At 56.7% G+C, this 19,742-nt stretch overlaps 2 protein-coding genes across 2 annotated transcripts in view; one reads left to right on the top strand and one right to left on the bottom strand.

Annotated features, from left to right (window-relative positions):
• The window catches only part of CCDC33 (coiled-coil domain containing 33), a gene marked incomplete at both ends in the record, with an annotated part of 34,506 nt that extends 18,007 nt beyond the window's left edge, over window positions 1-16,499 (top strand). Inside the window, 12 exons of the mRNA XM_082061102.1 lie at window positions 2,520-2,649; window positions 2,749-2,870; window positions 3,083-3,154; window positions 6,995-7,117; window positions 14,540-14,735; window positions 14,820-14,908; window positions 15,104-15,235; window positions 15,338-15,405; window positions 15,561-15,705; window positions 15,899-15,982; window positions 16,091-16,186; window positions 16,449-16,499. Of these exons, the coding sequence (XP_081917228.1) occupies window positions 2,520-2,649; window positions 2,749-2,870; window positions 3,083-3,154; window positions 6,995-7,117; window positions 14,540-14,735; window positions 14,820-14,908; window positions 15,104-15,235; window positions 15,338-15,405; window positions 15,561-15,705; window positions 15,899-15,982; window positions 16,091-16,186; window positions 16,449-16,499 (1,308 nt within the window). The remainder of the gene's footprint in view (window positions 1-2,519; window positions 2,650-2,748; window positions 2,871-3,082; window positions 3,155-6,994; window positions 7,118-14,539; window positions 14,736-14,819; window positions 14,909-15,103; window positions 15,236-15,337; window positions 15,406-15,560; window positions 15,706-15,898; window positions 15,983-16,090; window positions 16,187-16,448) is intronic.
• Window positions 16,500-16,615: 116 nt separating this feature from the next.
• The window catches only part of CYP11A1 (cytochrome P450 family 11 subfamily A member 1), a gene marked incomplete at its 5' end in the record, with an annotated part of 9,522 nt that continues 6,395 nt past the window's right edge, over window positions 16,616-19,742 (bottom strand). Inside the window, 6 exon segments of the mRNA XM_082061101.1 lie at window positions 16,616-17,065; window positions 17,183-17,374; window positions 17,767-17,845; window positions 17,958-18,124; window positions 18,977-19,137; window positions 19,542-19,742. The exon segment at window positions 19,542-19,742 is cut by the window's right edge and continues 3 nt beyond it. Of these exon segments, the coding sequence (XP_081917227.1) occupies window positions 16,943-17,065; window positions 17,183-17,374; window positions 17,767-17,845; window positions 17,958-18,124; window positions 18,977-19,137; window positions 19,542-19,742 (923 nt within the window). The 3' untranslated portion in view covers window positions 16,616-16,942.

Here is a 19,742-nt window from a genome sequence, read left to right as displayed (position 1 = left end):
CTCTTCCTCGTGCTGCCTGCAGCTCCTCGTTTGTGCCTTTGTCCTTCATTTTTCCCCCGGCTCGAGTGCCGCCTCTCGGAGGCTGAGCCCTTCTCCTCCTAGGGGCTCAAGTACCACCCGAGCGAGTTCACGACGCACATCTTCAAAATAGCTGTTGCCAGGGAAACATATGCTTTCGGCACGCGGCAGGAGGAGGGCCCCGCTTTTGTTCCCGAGCCCTGCCAAAAATTGGCAGGGAGGGAGAAGCAGGGGACAGCGGGGATGCCGAGGTGTGATGGAGCAGCTGAGGCAGCTGCTCCATCCCTTCACCTCCGAAAAGTGCCAGCCGAAAGGGTGGCAAGGGCAGATGTCCAGCCGGCTGGAAAAGATGGATCCAGCTGGTCCCCAGCGCCACCAGAGCACATGGTTCTCCGGCTCAGTCCTTCCCCCACGTCCTGTGTGTTGAATTTTTATCATCTTGGAGTGAGACGCCCTGTATCGACACATTCGGGGAGCCTATAAATAAAATATCACTTAAAGGAGGCCGGCCAAATGCCAAGTCGCTCACGAGGTGGTGAATTATCATACAAAACACCAGTTATATTTGCTCCCCCCATCTCTTTGCTACCTGAGGTTGCAGTTTCCCAGCCGGAGCAGGGCTATTTCTCTCCTCTAAATGCGGACAAAACACTTTTACTTTGGATTTAGATGGATAAATACACACAAAGCCCCATGCAGTTGTGGGACCGGGCTCTGGGCGAGCCCCCAGCCCTGGCATGGGCGGCAGTGCCAGTGCAGACCCGCAGGAGCCCAAGGCGGGAGGACGGGTGATTAAAACCGGCCATCTGGCTTGTGTGCTGCTGCCTCCTCCTCCTCCTCCTCCTCTTCGTGCCCACATGGCTCTGTCTGTCTTTGCACATCACCAAAGATGCTGTCCCCAGGGATGTAGGGACAGGGTGCTCTGGGGAGCTGCGTAATCCCCATCCTCTCCCTTTTCCTGCCTCAGTTTCCCCACCTGTAGGATGCAGTTCGTTCCTGGGGAGGATGAACTCCTAACTCCTGGGAGGAAAGGTTAGGGGAAGGCTGGGAGGAGGAGGAAGAGGAGGAGGGAGCTTCAGGTTCCAGAGGTTAATGGCTTTCCCCCAGCGAACTCCCGGGCAGGCTAATCGGATTCAATCACTCTGCCAGCCCAGCGTGTCCTCTCGCCTGTCGGTTCCCATCAGCATCCGCAGCCAAGGGCGCTTGGGTTCACCTTCAGCAGGGCACCCCTCAAAGATAAATCTGCTTTTAGGCTCTTTCCCTTGGATACCCTCCAGTTGAACCTGCTTCTCTGGAGCTTCTCGTTCACTTTGGGATCTGCACCCTCCGGACAGGCAGCCGTGGGGATCGGGACATGGTCTCATCATTGGGAAGGCAGGAGAGACGTTGCGGGCTTGGCCACCTCCGCTTCTGCTTGTGCCAATGTTGCACTAGCCTTGGGGAGATGAACTAGGGTAGCCAAGGAGGACGAAGGCATCTCCTCCTCCTCCTCCTCCTCCCCAGCCCCTTTTTTGTGCTTCTCCAGGTGGCCCTTGGCAGGGGCGGGTTGTTGCGCCAAGCCGTCTGCCCAAATCAGCGCATCAGCTCTGACGCCTCGGCACAGAGCATCCATCTGTCCCGCCGAGCCGGTGGGAGACAGAACTCCTACCCCCCAGCCCCCAAAATCGGGGGAGAAATCTGGAACACCATCTCCCATCCGTGTCCTGGTGAGAGGACCTCCAACAATTGGGGTCAAATTAACAATATGCTCTCACGTTTGACTTTTCCGTTCCCTGCTGCGTCTAAACCGACACCATCTCACAGCGATGCCAGGAAAAGTAACCGGAGGTGGCGTTTGGTGGTTTTTAGGAGCTTTTTCCCCCAAACTGGGCTTTCTGAGGCTGATGGAACAGCCTCTCCCCTCGCTGCCAGCCCCCGGAGCTGGGTAATGCACCGCTGCGGCTCTCCGAGGTGCGTCATGCCCATTAGCATCCCCAAACGTGAGCAGAGGGAGAACCCCCCCGCCTTCTCCTCCCTCCCCGCCGCAGCAGAAATGTGCTGATGCAGAAAAGCCGATCGGCATCTCGCTCCCGCTGGGCGATGCTGGCCGAGGGGTTGGAGTAACAGCATTAAAAGGGAGCGCTGTCGATAATTTCTTGGCGTTTGGGCAGCCGGGGTGAAAGGCTGACCTTTGGAGAGCTGGCGGGGCTCCCCGAAGATGAAGGGGAGCAAATGCTCCCAGGGATGGACCGATGCCATTTCCGATGACAGCTCGTGGCTCTGGGGATAAACATGTTGCTTGCTGTTCAATATCTGTCAGGCAAACCAGACCTCATGCTTGAGAGAGGGTTTTGTGACGATATATGGACCCCGAAAGCCTGCTTGCAGGCTTTCGGGGTCCATATATCGTCACAAAACCCTTTATTGCAAGATCCAACCTCCACCTCTCCTCTCCCTCCTGTCTGCTTATTTATCTCTAGAGATGAAGTATCTAGAGGATAATTTTCCTGTTGTCTCCCAAGATGTCCCGACCAGCCGGACCCTCAGAGCAGTTGACCTGGGACACAACCTTCCTCTTCCAAGGCCGGGATGGAGCCACCATCTTCTCTGAAGACACCGCCTTGACCATTGAATATTATCCATACAAAGCCAGTAAGCCTGCAATCCCCACCAAGGATGCTCTCCATTGCCCCCCGGGTTTGTCCTGGGGATGTCGTGCCCCAAACCAGTTGCTGTCCCCTGTTTTCCCAGTATGGGATGCTCCGGGCACCCTGGTTCCTGTGGGATACTCGGTGCTGCCCCTCACCAGCCGCATTTTCCGGGAGCTGACGGTGCAGAGTGGTGGGATGTGCCTGGATGGCCTCAACATACAGGTGAGTGGGGTGGTATGGGGGTGGTACCTATAGGGGATGGTACCTATAGCGGATGGCACTGGGACAGTGGGATGGAGATCCCACCTTCATGGGAGTGCTCCCAAGCATACCATGGGAAGCCAAGGTCTGTGCTCGCAAGCCTTGAGCCTCTGGGTGACATCTGGGTGACACCAAAGCCACCAAGAGCTGTCACCCACCCTCTGCCTCCCCAGGGCACGGACCTCAAAACCACGAGTGGGTCCATCCCAACTGTGAGGCTCTGCCTGCGACTCCTTCACTCGGAGGTGAGAACGCTGGGGTTGGTGAACACCGAGGCGAGGAGGGACAGGGACGGGGCAGGAGGTGGTGATTTGGGACTGTCACCCTCTCCAGGGTGCAGGCAGGGTACTGGGGAGAGGCGGTTCACCATATCCACGTGGAGAAGGGCCAGGCTGGTTAAGTATGGTGACAAATGGCCAACTGGCTCCATCCTTCAGCATTTGTGGTCCTCGGGGATGTCACAGCAGGGAGGGAATTTGGCTGCTTGGCCTTGGCTGCAGGACCAACACTTGGGCAGGTCAGGATACGGCCGTGAGCCTGATCAATCTAATTACTGCAGCCGCCAGCCTCTGCTCCCATCTGCAAAGCAAAATCCTACCCATCAAGTGAATTTGGGAGAGGTCTGGATGCTGTGAAGGCTGCGTGCCCCCCATCCCTTGGGGGGCCAGGTCGGCTGGTGGGGGTCTTTGGAGTGATTGCCCAGGGGGGTCAGCAAAAAGGGGTCTGCGTGTGATGAATTATTCACATGGGTGTCACTAAGTGCAGAATTAATCCTTTTGCTTCCAGCTGGCTGCTGCACTAAATTATCACTCGCAGTCATGCGGGAAAATGCTGCGGAATTCATTTAGCTGATTATTGTTTTGATCTGGGAGCTGTAATGTTTTTTTTTTCTCCTCTTCCCCAACTCTCCCTTTCCCCCCTCCAGCCCTGCCTTCCTTAATATATGTCAGAGCTGGGAGAGGGAACAAAAAAGCCAGGAGAGGCAGAGCTGGCCTTGGGCTCTGCGTCTGGTTCACTCACCCAGCGGCAGCCTGGGCAGACGGACCCAGAGCAATGCAAATCGATGAGAACCCAGCAGCGTGAGGGCAGGTTTGGCTCCTTTGCCCAGGACCTTGCTTCTTGCCTGGAGGTCAGGATTTTCCAAGGAAGATGCTCAATCCGGCTGGTTGTGACCCCCAGCACCCTGAAACCGCAGGCGGGGGAGATGCAGGTGTTGGGGCGCAGGGCAGAGCCGCTCCTCTCCCTCTTCAGGCAGCCTCAGGCTCCCAGCGACGCTCAAAGGCTGGATTTCCAAGTCCTCAGCTCATGGATTAGTCCTGAGCTGGGCTTTGGGACAGCAAGAAGTGGCCAAGAAGCCACGGCAGCCAATACAGGACTCATATTGACCCAACGAGGCATGGGGGCAACCGCCCTACCAGATGGCGAAGGGGAACAGACTCAGCGAGTTCGTCTTGTTTTTCTTCTTCCTTTTTTTTTGTATTTTCTTTTTTTATTTGAATGTAGAGAGCTGAAAATGCATAACCTAGATCGGCTGGGCTTTTTATAACAACCAACAGCTAAATAAACCCTGGGCCATCTGTACTCCCCAGCGCCGGGTGTAAATCCCGGCTGCGCCGTGGCCTCGGCAGGGATTTCACCGGCTCCTACCATGGGTCTGGGTGATCCTGAGCTTGATTTTGGATGTTCACACCGACCCTCTGTGCCGGTAAAACATCCTCAGTACCAGGGTTTTAAGGGGCTCCCCATGAATAGAATTCATCCCCCGGTATTTCTGCAGGGTCTCAAAACTCTGCTACTTTTGCAATAGCCACAGGGAAAGGGGTTTGGAGCAGCTGGTTTATTAAAAGCCTAAAGACCTGACACCAGGGATGAGCAAAAAGCCGCATTATCCCAGGGAAAGGTCTGAAAGGGCAGCGCTGGGTTGTGTCCCCCCCAGTAAAGGCACAAGACCCCCGGGTTTGTGCCCATCCAGCCCTGTCTTCATCCCCCTTCGCTCTCTCTTCAGAGCCCAAATGAGAACAAAAGACTTTGATCATCTCAGGGAGACAAAGAAATCAAAGACTTCAGCAAAACGTCGGCGTTTTAGCAAATTAACGCCTGTCGCAGAAAATCTGTTCTAGCTGGAAAACCTGCAGCCGCGATCATCTGCCTCTGCCCTGGCTTGCGGCTCAAGGCAGCTCTCCCGTTTTCCCTTCATTCTTCTTTTTCCACCCCAAATTTGGTGTTTCGCCCAAGAAAGATGAGTTTGACCATGCAGTAGCCAGTGGCAAATCCATATGCAGGTTCAGCAGGATGCAGTCCCCAAGGTGCTGGGGGATGCTGAGACCCATTCGAGGGCTGGAAAATACCCACTGGGTGCATCTTTATTCCTATTTATTAACCAGCCCTGTTTTATGCCTCATTTTGGCGCAACCCCGCTTCCCTCAGCACATTGACTGGGCACTTGGGACCTTCGGGGTCACCCCCTGTCTCTGCCACTCGCTTTGCTGAGTGCCCTTGGTCATGTCACCCGAGATGGGGCCTGGGGATGTGCCACCACATAGCGACAACCTCTGAAAAGAAAAGGGAAAAGCTGGTGCTGCTTTTTTCCAGGCAAGGAAAAAGAGAAAGCAAATCAACAGGCTGGCTATATCATTGCTTAAACAGCCTTAATTTATGTGATTGCTGCCATTTAGAACCAGAAGCAGATCGACGCCTGGTGTAAATTGTCACAGTGCCGGGGTGTAAGTTGTCACCATGCCAGCCCAGTGATCAGACCCGTTTTGGGCTGGCAAAAAATGGGTTTACAATTGGTTGGGAAGGGGGGGAGTTGCCACACGTTTCCCATTATTTCAGCCTGTCTGACCAGGTTTGTCTTCCACAAGCACCACAATGGGGCTTTTATCCCCAAACCACATTGCATGGGGTGCAGAAGCTGGTAAAAGGCTTATTTTGGAGGAGCATTGCCCTTCCCTGGTGAGCATCTTCTCTTGGTGGGCTGGCTGAGGGCTTACTGGTACAGCTGAACTGCTCTTGATTGACACCTGCCCATCAAACACATCATCCCCTTATCACACAGCGGATTACAAGGGGCTTTACAGCATCACTGCTGGCCGGGAAGAGCCAAACCAGCGAGGAACCAAAAAAAAACGGCGAGCAAGGAATGTCTTTGTTAAGGAGAATTAGTTGCGTTGCTGCTCGCGGGTCCCGGGGGAGCGTTCAGGGCAGCGCTAATTGAATTAAGAGCCGGTGCGAGCGGCGGTGACGGTGGTGGGGCCGAGCCGGCCATCGCTCGGCACGGCGGGCAGCAGCTGTGTGCCGGCCGCCGTAATTGCAGCCTGAGCCTCAACTGTTGCATTTTGCATGATGCCAATCCCCGGGGAGGGGGAGAGCGGCGGGACGGGGCGGGTTTCACCCCGGATTTGATGCTGGAGGAGCTGGGGTGAGGGGGGGACCGGCGGCAGAACGAACCGCGGTGGCGCGGCGGGATGATGATGATGCTGATGGTGTTAATGAGGCAGCGATGGGGAAGGGCACGGGGCTTTGTGGGGAGGGAGGGCGCTCACTGCCCTCGTTAGCTGCACTAATGAGGCCAGGCCAGGCACAGGCACGGAGTCAGCCCCAGCGAGGGCCACTTGGCCGCAGTCTGTTTGGAGAGGGCTCCGAACCTAATTCCGGCTCCAGTGCAGAGAAATCGGTGCGTGCTGGGGTGCCAAACCTCGCTGCGAGGATCCCAGCACCCAGATAGGTCCCCAGCACCCAAATCTGCCCTGATACTGGGAGCTGTGGTGGCCAGGATGGGTCCCCGTGCGTGACCTTGGCAGCAGGGAGGAGCGCATGGACTCCATTGTTTATTCCATTAGACCCAACTTCCCCCACTAACCAGATTAGAGCAGAGTCTATCAAAGCCAGGCTAGCGGGAGAAGAGCGGGGCATGCACAGCCGGGAAATGAGGGGCAGGAAAATCATATTACAGCTGTCGGCAGCATCTGGTAGGGGCTCTGGCTCTTCCCCATCACGTTGGTCCTGGTGGCACATCAGGATGTGGAAGGGGGGACGGGGGACAAGGAACATGCCCCATCAGACCATGTCCTCTCCCTCCCCAGAGACCGGGGATGTTCCTGACCCCATCGGCCAGCGATGCTCTCCCCAAATTGGACCCCGCCACTTTCACGCTCGGGAAGGATGAAGAGCCACGGGCAGCCCCCATGTGCCCATTTTATCACCAGGTAAGTAGCCTGGAGGAGACTTTTCCATCGGTGCCCACATCTCTGTCCTCGGCTGGTTTTGAGTGGCACAGGGATTGGGGTTGGGGACAACACCCTGTCACCTTGCTGGGGGCAGCCTGGATGCAGCAGCTTCCATTTGAGCGCTCAATCCCAAATCCATTTAGCAAATTCTCTCCTATTACTGCTGCATTATGTTGGGGACCCCAGGCACCTCCAGCTCATACCTTTCAGCTCCAGAAAAAAAACATAGAATAGGCAGCTGTTCTCCTCCTCTAGCTCTTTGTATTGATAAATGGAGTCCTTGGATGAATTCAAACCTAGCCCTCATGGTCCTAATATCTTCCTGTACTTTAAGCCATCTGGCTTTAAAAATAACAGGTCGTTAAACCTCAATTCTGCTTATTAAATAGCTGGGAGGGAGGAGGTGGAGGGACCCTGTGTTGCTCAAACTCCACCTTCAACCCAATCCCTCTCCCTGCTATTCAGGAAGAAAATTAGCAATAAAATAACAACCATAAAAATACAGAAAAGCTATTTTTTTTTCCTCCAGCTGTTTTAATTCCTCCAATCCACTGAGCTTTATTGCTTCCTATTCCCCGGCTGCAGCGGCTGCTTTATGCTTGGCCTAATAGCAACCTGTAATGGGGTGTGTGGAGGCGGGTGCAGCTTAAATGCGATGAGGATGCAAGGTCCAACCTTGATGGAGCAAATTGCCCCAGGGCTCCAGAGAAGCCCCAGCACCCTTCAGCTCTGCACAGGATCCAGCCCTGGCATCACTGGGTGTTTTCAGCCCCAGCGTTGCCTTTTGCTGGCACCGATGCCCCGAGCAGCCTCAAGTCCCACTCACTGTATCCTCGCAAGAGCATCCCAGCATCCGTAAAGCCACAAGCTGTTCCAAGGATGCTTCCAGCGGGACAACCCAAGCTGGGGAGGACAGAAAGGCTTTGCACAAGCCCTGGACACCCCCTGCCAAAAATGCTAGAAAACATTGCTGCTAGGATTATTTTTTTCCACCCAACCTTGAACTGCCTCTTTTTTTTTCCCCTTTTTTTCTTCCCCCTAGGCGCAAATTATTTTCACTCCACTTGCATCGCAAGGAGGGTGATTTGCTTGGAAAACCCATCTCGTGACAGCCCCGGGAATCAGGGCTGACACCCCACTAATGGCGCAGGACACGACAGCCCCCCCGGCAGCGGGTCTGGGGGGGGCCGGGGGGGACACTCTCCTGATCACAGCCCTGTCACTCCTTCCCGCTCCGCTCTGCCTGATCAAACCCGCATCCCGCGTCCCTGCCCTGCGGCTTCTGAGGTCCCGCTCCCGATCTGCTCGTTAATGCCTTCGTTAAAAAGTGTAAGGGGGAGCGAGGAAAACAAAGCGATGAGCAATATAATATTATCAGAGATGGGGTAACCCTGGTCCCATGGAGGCAGTAAAACCCTCGTGTAGGTTTGTGCTGGGACATCAACCCCCACTGCCTTGCGCTTGTCGAGACTTGGGGCTGATTTCTGTTGACTTAGGCTGAGGTTTATGCTGGGCTCTGCCTAACCATGTTTTCCTACCCTTCTGCCCTCTCGCCGCATAGATTTGCGCCTCTCTTACTAGTCGATGAATAATTTACGAGCAGCACTTAACGATTAGGGAGGCGTTTTCTCCAACCTCTTCAAACATTGGCTTCTTCTTCCAGCCTTTCTTTCCCCGCTCCCACCATCCCTGTTCTCCTGACCTGTCGACGCTGGGCAGTTGTACAAACCAAAGGGCCTCTAGTGGGGCTGAGACAAGAAAATGTCTTTTATTATTTTATTTTATTTTATTTTTTACCTTGCTTCAAGGGAAAAGGATGCTGCAAGAGGAGAGGGGGCTGCAAAGGGAGAGGGTGCTGCAAGCAGAAAGCTGCTCCCCCAGGCTGCAGCCCCATCTAGCGTCAGCCTAACCAAGCCCAGCCTAAGCTTTAGGCCCAGGCTCCCCAGACAGGGCTGGGAGAAGCTGGGGTGCAGGCAGTTGTGAGGTTGGGGTGAGGATGCTGTGCACTGGTCCCAGTTGGGTTTGAAGGGAAGATGGGCACCCATGGGTGCCTGAGCACCCAGAGGCACCAGGCAGGGCCTTGGTGCGTTACCCCAGCACACTTGTTACGCAGGATTAAGTCAGTTAATAAAAAGCCTATAAGTCAGTTAATGTGATCCCAGATTATATTTATGCCCATCTTCCTTCTCAATAAGATTAAGGATTCAGCAATTCGCTTCTCTCTTTTATTTAATTATCTTTTTACCATGAGCTGGGGGTGGGTCCCTCAATGTCCTCACTGCGTGACACCAGGGCACGGGGAAAAGAGAAAACTGGCTCCAAAATGCCATTTTTTGCGTGTTTGAGGGTGCAGCACGGTGGTGCTGATGGATTTACGCTCGCTGCCGCAATGCGAGGGGCGGTTTATCAGGAAATTGAGTTGATACATAAGCAAACATGAAAATTGATGGCCACACTGGCAATAAACCACCTGCCAGGCCAAGGACACGTCCCGTCACTGGGGGCGATGGGGACACTTGGGGTTTATCCCTCTGCAGTTGTTTATTTTTCAAAGCTCGGGGGTGAAAATGCTGGAAATGTGTTTATCTTAAGAGACGAGGATGTTTTCCTAAGAGGAAAAAAACAGACAAACAAAACAAACCCTGCGAAGAACCAACGGGAACACCAGGTAACAGTTGTAACCTGTTTCTGTATTTTTTTTAATTTTATTTCAGGAAGGGGCTTTTTTAGGTTTGGCCCCAGCTCGTGGTCACGGGTGAGCACTGGGGGATGCTCTGACCCAAACCGGGAGGCTCCGCTGCCCTTCCATTTCCCCCTGGTCACCATCACCTGGGGACACCACTGTCCCCATCCCTCCCCAAAGCAGCCCCGTGCAGTGAGAGGGGAGAAATAACTTGTTTTCAGGAGCCAGGAGCTGACTCAGCCAGAGTTTGCTCTCAAAAGTCGTTCCACCTCCTCCTAGCCACCGATTTGCCTTTTTTTTTAGTTATTTTTTTCCATTTTCTTTGAGTAAAATAAAGCATCAGCGACCCTCAGAGGAACAGCAGTCCCTACTGGTGGCACGGCTGCTTTTTTCCGCCTTATCTTGAAGAAGCAGGCAGGGGGGTGGGAGCCTGAGGAGCAGTCGTCCCTACACGGAGCATCTTTCTTCTCCCAGTTACCCGGTGTAATCCAGCAGCTTTTATTTCCTTGTTCGACACGATATCAGCAGCCGGCAGCTGGGCCCGGAGCCGGATAGCGATGGTAATCGCCCGCCCGAAAATCATCCTTCTTGTTGGGAAGGGAAGCAGAAGAACGTGGTGTCTCTATTAAATCGAACGGGGCGCAGATTAAACGCTTTTCAATGCAATCCAATTAACTCTTAAATTGAATTGTAATGCTTTGGCTAATATACCCCCCACCCCCAGAATGGCCTCCCCCCTCGCCCCGATGCATGGGAAGGGAGTTCAGCCTTGGTTTAATCAGATAAAACCCCGCTTATTTGCTGCCTTTCACCGGCATCTGCCCAGATGTTGACCTGAGGATGGGTTTGGGTACCAGAGCATCCCTGGGGATGGGCTGCTGACACGACATCCCTTCCAGTCCCATCCCGTGTCCCAAGGGGATGGGGAAGGTTGACAGGCAAAGGAAATCAAGGCATCATTATCTCTGGATGGTTTTGTGAGCTTTTGTTACAGAAAAGAGGCAAAAATGGGATTTTTTTTCCCCCTCTGATCTTCCTAAGCTGCTGCAGCAATGTTTCTTTTCTTAGATATGTAAATGCAAGCTTATCCCATCTTCATAACAATTAAGGAGTCGGGCTTAACACTCATCCAGGGACGTGTGATTTGTTGGGCTGGAGGGAGACTGTGGTGCAGAACAGACCAGGGCGCTGCCAGGGGCTCAGATGCTCACGAGTGAAATGAGTTTTCCCCTCCTCAGCCCCTCTGCGGGTGCTTTGCTGTCCCCTCCCTGGCCAGGGACAGGCTCAGGCTGTGCCATGTGGATGCAGCATCCTCTGGTACACCCTGGTTTTGGACCCTACTGCATCCACTGGAGGTTTATTGCCGGCTCCTGCTTCTTGCTTTTGCTCCTCTACGCGTCTGGAGATGAATCGATTCGAACTAACCGGATGCACCAAAGTGTCTCACAGCAATTTGTTAAGTAAATTAAAAAAATATATATTAAAAAACAAACTTGGCCTAAGCAAATATAGGAATGAGGGGGGCAGATGAAAGGCTCTAAATGCAAGGGAAGCTTCAGAGGCTTGGAAATGAAGGAGGGAAAAAAAAAAAAACACATTAAAAAAATAGCAAGGGCCAGGAGTTTCAAAGCTTCCATCATTTCAGATGTGGATTCCCAGCCTTTCATCCCAGACCCCTGCGGGAAGGAGAGACGAGTTATCTCTGGGTGGATTGGAGATAGGAGGAACAGGGGAAAATGTCCCCAAATATCCTTAACCCTGTCCCCAGTGGCAGCCGGAATATTGGATGGGGGGGGTGTCTGAGCAGCGTTGGGCTGGGACTAAGGGCTGGTTTTCCAGCCTCTGCAGGTGTAGTCTGAGCCTAGAAAAGCCGTGGTTGATCCCAGCACCTTCCAGCAGCTGCCCAGCCCGGGCGAGCCGAGCGTGGCCTCATGCATTATTGATGGGGCGGATAATTGCGCACTTCCCACCGACTCTTTGATGAAAAATTGATGGCACGGGGCGAGGAATCGAGGGGCTCCCTTGACCGACACAGGCCTCTTTTGTTTCTGAACAAACACTGGAGGAGAGGTGGATGCGGGATGCCGTGGCGGGGGGGCACAAGAGCCTCTGTGGTACCCGAAGTGGGGGACAGGGCTGGGGAGCAGTTGGAGCAGAGCATCCTTTGCCTTAAACCTCTGTAAATTCAATCTCAAGGTATTATAAAAGTGGGGTTTGAGCAAGGAATTATTATCCGGTAAGGATCAGGCCAAATCCCAAGGTGGAGCTGCAGCACGATGCCACCCAGCGTCTCCAAGAAGTGGCTCCTCAGAAGTTAATTGAGTATTTTAAACATCAGAGGAGCGTGTTGGGAGGGGAAAGCGTTTCCATTGTACATCCAAGGCATGGAAATCAGCTGCTGTCACCCTCAGACCCATCCGGCCCTGCTGGGACCCTGGTTGTCACCTCCCTGGGTGCTGGGAGCAGGAGATAAGGCAACAGTGGCCAAAGCCAGGCTGGGGACGAGGAGGGGATCTGGGGATGAGAAGAGAGGGCTGGGGACAGCGAGGGGTTGCTGTCCCCAAGGGACAGGAGCTGCCTGCTGCTCCCCATGGCTTTAAAAGTGGCAATGACATGTGTGATGCTCCAGGGGATGCTAAAGGAGAAGATACGTGGGTTTCCTGGGTCAAGGAGCAGCAGAGGCAGCTGCCTGCACCTGCCTGCACCAGGAATGTGCCCATCAGGGTACAGGCAGGCGTTTTTGGGCACTGAGCTGCTGCGGGGTGGAGTTGCTAAGAGAAAGGTTGTGTTGTAGCAACCAGGAGCTCCCACACAGCCTAAGTCCCTTTTTGAGCAGAAATAGCCCATGAAAACCAGCTTTTCCTCGTGCTACAACCCCCCGACATGGCTGTAAGTCCCCCTGGCCGGTGGCTCGGGTGGTGGTGTGGGGACAGGGGGTGGCCCAGGCGGTGGGGGTGTGTTTGGGACAGGCAGAGCCTGGCAACGTGCCGGCAGGCAGGGCCAGGAGCAGGGTGTTGGGGAGCAGGGCACCCCAGGATAATGCTGTTCTACAGACCTTTCTCCTCCACGGTGAGTACCGGGGATGGGGACATCACCCTGTCACAGGGTCGCTTTTGCTCGTAGCCAAATTTGCATGATCTAATGGTGCAGCCACATGATGATGCTCAAAGCCAGGCATTTCAGAGTGTCCCCATCCTCAGGACAAGCTTTCCCAGCCTGGTGGCCACACAGTGTTGCATCCAAGGGGGATGCTGGAAGCATCACAAGCAGTGTCTTTTTGGGGCAGGGCTGGATCCTGACCCCTAAGCAGCGATGGCAAAGGGGTTTTGCCCCAGGGGAAAGCCAGGGGAGCTTCTCCTGGCTGTGGGGAGGGGGCTGAAGGAGCTCTCTGGAAGGGACCCCTCTTGGAGGGCTTTCTCCTCATCCTCACCTTCTGCTCTGGTGTCCCCTGCCAGCTTCACCAAGACGCCATGTCCCTCCCAGCGGCTGATGCCGTGGCCAGCATCTTGCCTGGAAAACAACCGTTCCCACGTGGGACAGGAATGTCACCAGAGAAGCTGAGGTACAGAGGTCACACCGATTTTGTAGCCCCCTCTTGGGTCCCTCTCCTCCTGCCCATCTCCATCCTCACCTCTTCCAGTCTCCCACCCCCCTGCACCCCATCCCCACCAGCTTTGCCCCGACACCCCAAAGAGGCTCCTGTCTCCACAGGAGGGCTCCCCAGCCAAGGTTTTGCTGGTGTTTCAGCCCATTGGGAACAGCCAGCCAAGGGTGTCACCCTGTCTCTGATCTGCAGGTCCCAGGAGGTCACCGGGGACAAGCAGAAGATGGTGACTGCTGGTGACACTGAAGGAGAGCGGGACATTAGGAACAGTAAGGGGGACCAAAGCCAGGCTGAAATCAGCTCTACACTGCCAGTGAGTGAAGGTTTTGGGGGTCAGCCCTTGCGTTTGGCTTTATCTTGGGCATGAAACAGCTCTCGGGTGGATCGGGGGGAAGAAGCTGGGCCTCTCCCTGCACCTGCCCCCCCCTCCCCCCCTTCCCAAGGCCGCACGATGCTGCTGCCCCCCCTCTCCGTGCCCCGGCCCCCGGCAAGGCCAGCGCCAAGGCTGGAGCGGGGGGCTGGGGGGGCTGGAGGCACACAGCTCCCCCCGGCCAAGGTCCCGCTGCCAGGAGCCCTTCAGCATGGCAGGAGGGATGTGGGAGGGTCAGCCTGCGAAGGTGCAAACCCTCAGGGAATTGTTTCCCGCCCCCCAGTATCACCTGGGAAGTTGCTCCCCAGCCACATGGGTGCTAAATTCCCCCCGGCAGGCTCATCTGTATAAAACATTCATTCCTTTGTTACTCTGCACCAGTTTCCTTCTTCTAAAGACCTGCAAGGCTTGGAGCTTGAGATTGACCCCTCAGCTCTGACACTGCTGCACCGCATGTCCTTGGGAAAATCACTTTTCCTCCAAAGGAAGAGATGGGAAAATGGGGAGGTGGAGAAGGTCTGTAGGGTGGAGGAAGAGCTGGGCAAGTGGAGAGAAGAAGGTTTGGAGGGACAGGAGAGAAGGAGGGATGGTTGGAGGAGAGAAGGATGGATGGATGGATGGATGGATGGATGGATGGATGGAGAAGGAAGGAGGGATGGATGGATGGATGGATGGATGGATGGATAAGGATGGGGAAGGCCCAGGCTGACAGTGGGATGCAGTGTCTCTGCTCTGGGCTGTCAGGGGGTGGGCAGGTACCAGCTGGCGCTGAGGCGGATGGCGGGGGACCTCCTGTCCCTGCGCCAGCGCGTCACCAGCCTGGAGGTGGAGAATGGGCAGCTGCGGCACAGCCTGGCCTGGCAGGAGGAGCTGGGCCAGGATCTGCTCAGCGATGTGGACCTGGACGTCATGACCCGGGAGGAGCTGCTGGACAGGCTTGGTAAGTGATGGGGACGAGAAGATAGAAATTAGAGGTCCCCTTGTCCCTGACCGGGTGACAAGGACGTGGCGTGGGGTCTTGCAGCCACCCTCAAGCGTGAGCTGGTGGCCAGCACAGCAGAGATGAGGAGGCTGAAGGACCGTGTCCAGCAGCTGCAGAATGAGCTGATCCAGGTAGGGATGCAGGCAGGGGACACCTGAGGGACAGGGTGGGAGCAGCAGACAGAGCACGACAGCACCCACATAGCCAAGACCTGAGAGCCCCTGGACCCCCAACCATGAGGCTCTCCCAGCCCTACAAGTGATGCCCCAAGGCTTGAGGCTCAGCATGGAGGTCCATGGGGGCTTTTCCATGTCCTCCCTGCCCAGAAAAACGACCGGGAGCAGGAGCTGGTGCTGCTGCAGCGAGCCCACCGGCAGCAGCGAGCCCGGCTGAGGAGCTGCCAGGAGAAGGTGGCCAAGACCAAGGGCCTGGAGGAGACGGTGCGGCAGCAGGAGAAGGTGACCTGGGGGGGCAGGAGGGGGTGTGACGGCCACCACAGCCTTGCGCCCAGCTGTCCCCATGCCCTGGTGACATGGGGGTGGCTGTGCCCTCTCCCACAGGTGATCGAGGCGATGGAGCGGGTGCTGCAGGAGAAGCTCAGCAGGAGCACTGCGAATTCAGGGGGTGGGTGCCAGGGGGTACAGGGACCCCCGGAGGGGCATCCCCTTCTGAAGGGGGATCAGAGGAGGCCTTGAGCTCCCTGCAACCCATCCCTGAGCATGGGGGAGATGGGGGCTCATTCCCAGCCCCTCTCTGCCCAGGGGGGTGCAGGACCCATCGCAGTGTCCCCCCACCCCATCCCGCAGGCGCAGTCCTCTCCGGGGAGGTGTACGCCGTGCTGCTGGCTGAGAACCGCCGGCTGCGGGAGGAGCTGGCCAGGCCCCCCCAGCCCTCGGCCCCTGTCGCCCCACGGCCCCCAGCCTTGCCGGTGAGAGCGGGGAGGGGAATGGAGCCGTGGCACGCCAGAAAGTGACACCAGGGGGTAACTGGGCATGTTGGGGACATCACCCAGGTGGCATCTTCACCTCTGTGGGGTGATAGCTTGTTCCCACCGTGAGTGGGGGGGGGAAGTAGGGTAGCCAGTTGTCTTTCCTTGCTGCTGCTCATCTGATGCCCACCAGGGTGTTTTTGGGGGTGCGGAGAAGCTGGCGCTGCTGGCCAGGCTGGAGGAGGCACAAGCCCGCGGGCGGGTGCTGGAGAGGCAGGTGGGTGTTGCTCCCCCACAACCTGCTCAATGGGGGTTATCTGGGATGGGGGGACACCTCTGGCCCCCCTGCTTTGGGAACAGCCAGCCTGGTTTGGGTCTGTCCCAGCTGGCAGAGGCGGCGAGGAGCTGGGGCCGGGAGAAGCAGGAGCTGGGCACGCGGCTGCTGGAGCGGGAGCACGGCTTCCCCCACGCCCCCGCCACGGTGAGCGCCTGGGGGGCACAGGGCCACTCCACACTAGGGGGTCTCCATACCCATCTCCACATCAGGGGGATTTGCTTCAGTTTCCCTGCAGGACCCTGGGTGAGAAGGAGCGGGGTGGGTGGTCCCTAGGGCTGCAGGACCCCCCTCCAGCATCCTAAGAGACGCCCCTAACCCCAGACTCCCTTATTGCAGCCTCTTAATGCCCCCCTGAGAGGGTGGGTTGGATTTACAGCTCACAAAGACCTTTCCCGTCCCTCACCAGACTGCCATGGCCCCCCAGAGAAGACCCCAGACCCTGCCCCCCTTGCCCTGACCCCCACCCAGCAAGAGGGACAGAGAAACCTGCTGCTGCCAAAAGGACCTGGTGCTTTTTTTTCGCAAGATGAAATTACAGAGTAAATCAGAGGTGAAGCAAAAACGTTAGAGGGCATCGAGGGAGCATCACCGTGGTCCCTGGTGTCACCCTTTGGGGGTGACCTGGGGACCCCCAAACACCTGGAGGGGTACAGCAGCACCCACCCCCCCACCCCGCATCCCCTTGGTGGGGCTCCGGTTTATCTCCCTCGTGGTGTAAGCACAGCCTTAAGCGGGCTGGAGCGAAGGCCAGGATGTGCCAAGCCAAGGCTGTGGCCGTGAAAGCATCCCAGCTGTCCCCAAAATCACCCCCTGGGGCTGTGAGGAGCTGAAAGCGCCTGCCGGGCTGTTGGGGTGTCCCCCAAAGCGAAAGCAGCTGGGGGTCACCCCGGGTCGGGCCCCTCACGCCTGGGACTCGAGCGGCCGTAAGGTCAGGTAGATGGGTTTGTCCGGGATCAGGATGAGATCAAACTTAGTCCCGACTTCCACCGCTCGCATAGTTTCGATCTTGAAGTTCTCCAGGATCTGGGGTGGAGGAGGAAAGAAAAAAAAAGCAGATGGAAAACTCTGGAGGTACCAACACCCGTGTGCCACCTCCCCAGGGGCACGGCGTCCCCGGCGCGCCCGCAGCGGGGTGCTCACGTGCATGAGGAAGAGCTGCATCTCCAGCTCGGCGATGCGGCGGCCCAGGCACTGCCGGGGGCCGAACCCGAAGCTCAGCCCCTGGAAGTGCTTGGGGCCGGCTGCCAGCCAGCGCTGCGGGCTGAACTGCTCCGGCTTGGGGAAGACCTCGGCGTCCCGGCCCATGGCGTAGAGACCCACCTGCACCAGCGTCTGCAGGGACGGGTCATCGAATCAGAGAATCATAGAAACATTTTGATTGTTGAGTCCAAACATAACAATTCTAGCACTAAACCACCTCCCTAAGAACCTCATCTCCGCGTCTGTCCAGCCCTCCAGGGATGGTGACTCCAGCAACGCCCTGGGCAGCCTGTTCCAATGCCCCACAGCCCTTTGGGGAAGAAATTGTTCCCCACATCCAACCTCAACCTCCCCGGCGCATCTTGAGGCCATTTCCTCTCATCCTATCACTTGCTACTCGGCAGAAAAGACCAACACCCTCCATGCTACAAACTCTTTTCAGGTGGTTGTAGAGAGCGACAAGGTCTCATGTCACCCACCCCCAGGTCCCATAACCCCCTGTGAAGCGGAGTGGCCGCGCTCACCTTGGGGGGGATGCGGTAGTCGTGGAGGATGACCTCCTGCGTGGTGTACCTCTGCAGGGTCACCGCCACCGGGTGCAGCCTGGGGGGACACAGGTCCTATTTTTAGGGACATCCTGGCCCCTGCCATGTCCCACCTCACTGCATGACACCCCAGGTTTGGGGAAGGAAGAAGCTGAGGGTGTTGTCCTCACCTGAGCGTCTCCTTGATGGCGGCTTTGAGCAAGCGGATGGTTTTCAGCATCTTCACCCTGTCCCCTGCTGCCTCCCGCTTGGCAGCCAGGACCTCTGCCCGCAGCTGCTCCTGCACGCCCGGGGACCGCGCCAGCTCAAACATGGCCCACTGCAGTGTCATGGAGGTCTGCAATGGGGCCAGGGAGCAGAGCTCAGCACGGAATCACAGAATGTCAGGGGTTGGAAAGGACCTGGAAAGCTCATCCAGTGCAATCCCCCCATGGAGCAGGAACACCCAGATGAGGTTACACAGGAAGGTGTCCAGGCGGGTTGGAATGTCTGCACAGAAGGAGACTCCACAACCCCCCTGGGCAGCCTGGGCCAGGCTCTGACACCCTCACTGAGAAGAGGTTTCTTCTCATATTTGAGTGGAACCTCTTGTGTTCCAGTTTGTACCCATTGCCCCTTGTCCTGTCACTGGTTGTCACCGAGAAGAGCCTGGCTCCATCCTCCTGACACTCCCCCTTTCCATATTGATCCCCAGGAATGAGTCCCCCCTCAGTGTCCTCTTGTCCAGCTCCAGAGCCCCAGCTCCCTCAGCCTTTCCTCACACGGGAGATGCTCCACTCCCTTCAGCATCTTGGTGGCTGCGCTGGACTCTCTCCAGCAGTTCCCTGTCCTGCTGGACTGAGGGGCCACAACTGCACACAATATTCCAGGTGTGGTCTCCCCAGGGCAGAGCAGAGGGGCAGGAGAACCTCTCTGACCTACTGACCACCCCCTTCTAACCCACCCCAGGTCCCATTGGCTTCCTGGCCACAAGGGCCCAGTGCTGGCTCATGGTCACCCTGCTGTCCCCAGAACCCCCAGGTCCCTTTCCCCTGCACTGCTCTCTAATAGGTCATTCCCCAACTTACACTGGAACCTGGGGTTGTTCCTGCCCAGATGCAAAACTCTACACTTGCCCCCGTTTTATTTCATTGGCACCTGGCACCAGCCAGGTCCTACTCCCTGCCCGACAACCCTGCCCGCTCCTCACCGTGTCCACCCCGCCCGCCATCATCTCGGTGACGCTGGCCCTGATGTCATCCAGGGGCAGCTTGTCCTGCATGATGAGGCTGCAGAGGATGCCCATGTACTCCGTGGTGCTCTTGCGCTGCAATCGCAGGTCCCGGTAGACGTTTTGTATGCATTTGTCCGCTGAGGAGACATGGAGATGAGGCCTTGGTGGGGGAGGAAGGCACCAGGTGTGGCACCTCAGGACATCACTGCACCATGCCAGTGGTTTTTCCACAGGAGCTGCTCCTGCAGCAGCTTGGGACCGTGGTTGTACCAGGTGCCAAAATCTCTCTGAGCCCACAAGCCCCTCTGGGAGAGCTGCTTCATTGTGCCCATCATCTGCCCTTCATCACTCCTAGGTGCTTCCCCACTGCTCCATCCCAAGCTCCAGAAGGGCAGATGCCATGTGGAAAGCCTTCCTGGCCTTGGTGGCCCCACTCAACTCCTGTACCGGGCGGTTGGATACAGGAGAAAGTCTCCATGCTGGTGAGATGAGGCTGCTCTATGAAGACAAGCCCTCCAAGGGGCCCTTGGGTGACACTTACCCTGGGAGAAGATGGCATCCCAGGCCCAGACGTGGTCCCGCCAGGTCTTGGTGTTGAGGTGGCGGAGGAGGGCGGGTGGCAGGTAGAGCATGGGCGAGGTGGTGTGGAACATGAGGGTGACGGCGTCGATGAAGCGCTGCGCCTCGGGGTCCACAAAGTCCTGCAGCAGCCCCAGCCGCTCCCCGTACAGCACGTGGCACA

This window comes from Streptopelia decaocto, assembly GCF_964273445.1.
Source record: "Streptopelia decaocto genome assembly, chromosome: 9".
Lineage (NCBI taxonomy): Eukaryota > Metazoa > Chordata > Aves > Columbiformes > Columbidae > Streptopelia > Streptopelia decaocto.
This window is presented reverse-complemented; position numbering and strand designations above follow the sequence as displayed.